The 6,000-nt window shown below is 29.1% G+C and overlaps 1 protein-coding gene across 1 annotated transcript in view; it reads right to left on the bottom strand.

Moving 5' to 3' along the window:
• Positions 1–4,039: 4,039 nt before the first annotated feature.
• The window catches only part of LOC149795462 (uncharacterized), a 30,767-nt gene continuing 28,806 nt past the window's right edge, over positions 4,040–6,000 (bottom strand). Inside the window, exon 4 of the mRNA XM_089963803.1 lies at positions 4,040–4,059. Within this exon, the coding sequence (XP_089819929.1) occupies positions 4,040–4,059 (20 nt within the window). The remainder of the gene's footprint in view (positions 4,060–6,000) is intronic.

Below are 6,000 nucleotides of genomic sequence, written 5' to 3'. Positions count from 1 at the left end.
TTTCCATGGATACAAAGGATGATACCAGTCAAAGTTGGATGATGTTCTTAAGTAGCTTTTATGCTTATGATACATAAATACTCTTAATGTAAAAGGGTCAATTTTAAAATGCACTCTATTAATTTAGAAATTGATTGGATTAAATATCTTTTTTTCAGATGGTGGTCAGGTTCATTCATGGTTAGTCACCATTGCAATTGGCTTCCAGAGTCTTCATGCTTAAAATGCTTACTGTCAATTTTTTTCCTATATGACTAAAATTTGAATAAGTTTAAGGCTTTCATATTTTGGATGAAAACAGTTTCATTTAATTGCAGATGTAAACTCAGTTTTATACATTTGAAAGGGTATCTATACTAGGGTGTATTTTGCTGATTGTATTCTGCATTGGTCAAACCTTGTCAAGATTTTTATTGTTGAAGCAATGACAGCCAAAGTGTATATTTTCCTTCATATCTATGTGGCAAAAACTTTGTGGTTTTTGAAAATGGATCTAATGGTTAGTGTGCACATATTAGACAAATTTTTGGAAAATTATTCATTCGGTAAATTATTGTAAAATATTTGTACCAAATAATTTCATCACCATTATCTCAAAACTGATCACTAAATTAAAATATCGGCAATGATAAGTTCTAAATGGAGTATTGGTATATGGTATAATTTCTACCAATTGAAAAGTCTCAATATCTGGATTCCTTCTGTTAAGTTAGGTCATAAGAAAACAATCAGTTCTTGAAAAGATGTGACTATTTTTAATAACTGCTTCAATATTTTTGTGCCAACTAATTTCATAACCAATATCTCATAATTTAATCATTAAATTAAAATATATGTAAGGAACAGTTCTTGAGAAGATTTGTTACCATTTTTAATAACTGCATTGATATTTTACAGTGCATAATTATTATATTTTACAGTGCATAATTATTATATTTTACAGTACATAATTATTATATTTTACAGTGCATAATTATTATATTTTACATATATTTTACAGCGCATAATTATTATATTTTACAGTGCATAATTATTATATTTTACAGTGCATAATTACTATATTTTTCAGTGCATAATTATTATATTTTACATTGCATAATTATTAGTTTTTACAGTGCATAATTATTATATTTTACATATATTTTACAGTACATAATTATTATATTTTACAGTGCATAATTATTATATTTTATAGTGCATAATTATTATATTTTACAGTACATAATTATTATATTTTATGCTGCATAATTATTATATTTTAAGGTGCAAAATTATTATATTTTACAGTGAATAATTATATTTTACAGTCATAATTATTATATTTTACAGTACATAACTATTATATTTTACAGTACATAATTATTATATTTTACAGCAGATAATTATTATATTTTACAGTGCATAATTATTATATTTATAGTGCATAATTATTATATTTTACAGTACATAATTATGATATTTTACAGCACATAACTATTATATTTTACAGTACATAATTATTATATTTTACATTGCATTATTATCATATTTTACAGTGCATAATTATTATATTTTACAGTACATTATTATTGTATTTTACAGTGCATAATTATTATATTTTACAGTCCATAATTATTATATTTTACAGTGCATAATTATTATATTTTACAGCACATAATTATTATATTTTACAGTGCATAATTATTATATTTTACAGTGCATAATTATTACATTTTACTGAACATAATTATTACATTTTACAGTGCATAATTATTATATTTTACAGCACATAATCATTATATTTTACAGTACATAATTATTACATTTTACAGTGCATAATTATTAAAATTTACAGTGCATAATTATTACATTTTACAGTACATAATTATTATATTTTACAGTGCATAATTATTACATTTTACAGCACATAATTATTACATTTTATGGTACATAATTATTATATTTTACAGTACATAATTATTACATTTTACAGTGCATAATTATTATATTTTATAGTACATAATTATTACATTTTACAGTACATAATTATTATATTTTACAGTGCATAATTATTATATTTTACAGTACATAATTATTATAATTATTACATTTTACAGTGCATAATTGTTATATTTTACAGTGCATAATTATTATATTTTACAGTACATAATTATTATATTTTACAGTGCATAATTATGATATTTTACAGTGCATAATTATTACATTTTACAGTACATAATTATTATATTTTACAGTGCATAATTATTATATTTTACAGTGCATAATTATTATATTTTACAGTGCATAATTATTACATTTTACAGTGCATAATTATTACATTTTACAGTACATAATTATTACATTTTACAGTACACAATTATTTTTTATGCAAAATTGAATGATCTGATTAATGGTATGCTCCAGCACAAGTTTGTCTTCCATTAGGTAAGTGGTTTGTTAATGAGAAAATGTTTTAAGTTTATTTCTTTTTGTTGTCTTCAAGACAGTATTGAGAGGAGAATTATGGCATTACTTAATGTACAAAAAGTGAATTAGGATTTTGGTGCCAGAAATATTCATTCAAATTTGTTCAGCTAGTTTTGAGAAGTTGACAACAGGACAGAATAATATTACATGACACATGATGAATGATCAAGCCAATAGCTCACTTGTCAATATGGCTGTGTAAATGTGTTAAGGGTTTTACAGTAATCTCTACAATTATCCTTCATTTACATTTGGTTCAGATGAAAACAGGAGAAACACTGCATGCTGTAACTTAAGTTCTGTAAAAGTCATTCATAAAATCACATATTTACCTGAACTGTCATCAAAAGTTATGCAAATGTAACCTTCTTCTCTGTTTATTTCAAACAAGGAAATTATCCCACCCCCTGAGCGCCTTTTGTTTTCAAAGTAATAAGTAAATGTCTCCTCAGCAGTTGTCTTCTTGAAGCCTCTGACACAGACTGAGGATGAGCCAGCTTTCCTTTCTGAGTTGCCTCCCTCACTAGATGCTTTTACAGGGGTCATGCAGTCCATAACACCAGATGTTGTTTTAGCATATATATTTAAAGTTTTCCCAAGAAGAATACAAGGTTGTCTCTTCAGAATTGTATCTGCACCTGTACAAAGAATGACATTTGTTTTACTCTTGATTTATATATATATATATATATATATATATATATATATATATATATATATTGCTTCATTGTTATTTAAAATGAAGGTCATAACAGGTTTTTATTTGATGTAACTGTTTCATAATGGGAGATTCAGATACTTAATAAACATAAGAACAATTTTCTACAGACACATCAACCTGTGTTAAAATTTGCTGATGTACCTGCCCACCACCCTGATAATGGAAAGGCTATCCAGAGGGCTGAATTATCCATAGAGCAAAGTAGGCAATGTGCCCAGGGTCCCTGAGGCTGAAGGGGCCCTGTATATTATCATCTGATTTCACAGGCAGTGTTGTTAACAGTACTGTTACACCATATCTATGGACAAGACAGGATAGCTATAGGCCCTATGTTGGCTGTGCCCTGGGCCCCCAGAGGCCTTAATCTGGCCCTGAGTCGATCACTATGGAGCTGACTAATTTCCATCTGAAGAAAGACTTTTCCCTTTCATGTCTTTCTAACTATAATGATTGATAAGACTTTTATGCAGTTTGGGAGGCCCATTTTCTCAGCATTATGATTGGCAGGTCAGACTACACATGTCATAGACTTATCAGTAATGTGGTTAGACCCTGAAGCTTCAAACATTGTACATCAGGAACCCTTCTAGGGGATGACAAAGAATCTGGGAGCACCTGGAGCCTTAAAAACCATTAATTAGCAAACTTCCGCAGCTGACTAATGGGGCAGTAAGAAACTTTATGAACTATCAGATGCAACAGTATGTGAACAAAGTATGAAGTCTTGTTTCTTGAGTACTAGAGAGTTCATGGGTTATGCTAACTTTAATTCCTCCTGAATAAAGGCAGTGCAATCATAACTACTTCATAATATAAAATGTCAATTTTATCTTCTATGTAAAGAATCTAGTTTCAGGCCAATGTAATAAAACCTGAAAGATGAATGGAATAAACAAATATAGAAAGATTTGATGACCAGTACAATGTAGATTTAATGTGTACAATGTATAAATTATATTAAAATTCTGATATCACTGAAATATAAATTGGCAATGATGTACCAATAATATTTTTACACATAGGATTAAAAACCTAATTTTGATACATGTGTTTTGAACTTGACACAGTTATGATATGACATTTTGCTTGTCTATTGATGATGTTGTTTTAAAAGCCAAATATGATATATCTTGGACAGTAATCTAGATCACCAAATATGATACATATTGGACAGATAATCTAGATTGTCAAATATGACACATATTGGACAGGTAATCTAGATTGTCAAATATGACATGTATTGGACAGTAATCTAGATCACCAAATATGATACATATTGGACAGATAATCTAGATTGTCAAATATGACACATATTGGACAGGTAATCTAGATTGTCAAATATGACACATATTGGACAGGTAATCTAGATTGTCAAATATAATATGTATTGGACAGGTAATCTAAATCATCAAATATGATATGTCTTGGTCAGGTAATCTAAATCACTAAATATGATACATATTGGACAGGTAATCTAGATCATGAAATATTATATGTATTGGACAGGTAATCTAGATCAGAAAATTGACAAATGACCATGATGAAGATGATAATCATCCAATTTCTTAAAAATTAATTTGGAAATTTTTGTGACCTCTTTTTAAAGTATTTTCCTATTGATAGCTATAGCATCCAGTCGATGAGGGACCAAATCATTGGTACAAACTTGAAAGGTCATGAGGCCAGGATGTTCACTGACAAATTGGAGAAGTTATGTTGAGGATGCCATTTAAATGTTGTTTATTCTTAGTATTATTTCCCAAATTAATGGCAGATTAGTACACCTAACTTTCAAATATTTAAATGGGTGATGAAGTTTTAATATATCATGCTAAAGTTCTTTTATGCATAGGTAATGGTTGCAATGATTGATATGTTATTGGTATCATTATTAAAATGGAGGGTAAGCAAAAGTTGTACAAATTTTGAAGAGCAATTTTCTAGAACCCTGCCATATTTCAAGAATCAGTTTTATAAAACAATGTGCAGTTTCTTTTTCTTTAATACCATTTTCAGTGAACATTTGTGATTGCAGATTTGCATCACTTGTATATGTTCAAATGACAAATTTTGACAATCAAATGTGTTTCAATTTTTAGAAGGGTCATATTATAAACAGGTGCTCTAAGATAGACAAAGAAAAATGAATTTCAGTCATAGGGTCATATTATGAACAGGTGCTCTAAGATGGACAAAGAAAGATGAATTTCAGACATAGGGTCATATTATAAACAGGTGCTCTAAGATGGACAAAGATGCATGCCAGACATAGGGTCATATTATGAACAAGCACTCTAAGATGGACAAAGAAAGATGCATTCCAGACATAGGGTCATATTATGAATAGGTGCTCTAAGATAGACAAAGAAAGATCCATGCCAGACATAGGGTCATATTATGAAGAGGTGCTCTAAGATAGACAAAGAAAGATGAATGCCAGACATAGGGTCATATTATGAACAGGTGCTCTAATTAAGATGAACAAAGAAAGATGCATGCCAAACACAGGGTCATATTATAAACATGTGCTCTAAGATAGACAAAGATGAATGCCAGACATAGGGTCATATTATGAACAGGTGCTCTAAGATGGACAGAGAAAGATGCATGCCAGACACATGTTTATATTATGAACAGATGCTCTAAGATAGACAAAGATGCATGCCAGACATAGGGTTATGTTATGAACAAGTACTCTAAGATGGACAAAGAAAGATGCATGCCAAACACAGGGTCATATTATGAACATGTGCTCTAAGATAGACAAAGATGAATGCCAGACATAGGGTCATATTATGAACAGGTGCTCTAAG

Source organism: Sinohyriopsis cumingii, chromosome 7 (genome assembly GCF_028554795.1).
Source record: "Sinohyriopsis cumingii isolate HCF-2022 chromosome 7, ASM2855479v2, whole genome shotgun sequence".
Taxonomy (NCBI): Eukaryota; Metazoa; Mollusca; class Bivalvia; order Unionida; family Unionidae; genus Sinohyriopsis; species Sinohyriopsis cumingii.
Note: the sequence above shows the minus strand (reverse complement) of the source record. Positions and strands in the feature narration are given on the sequence as shown.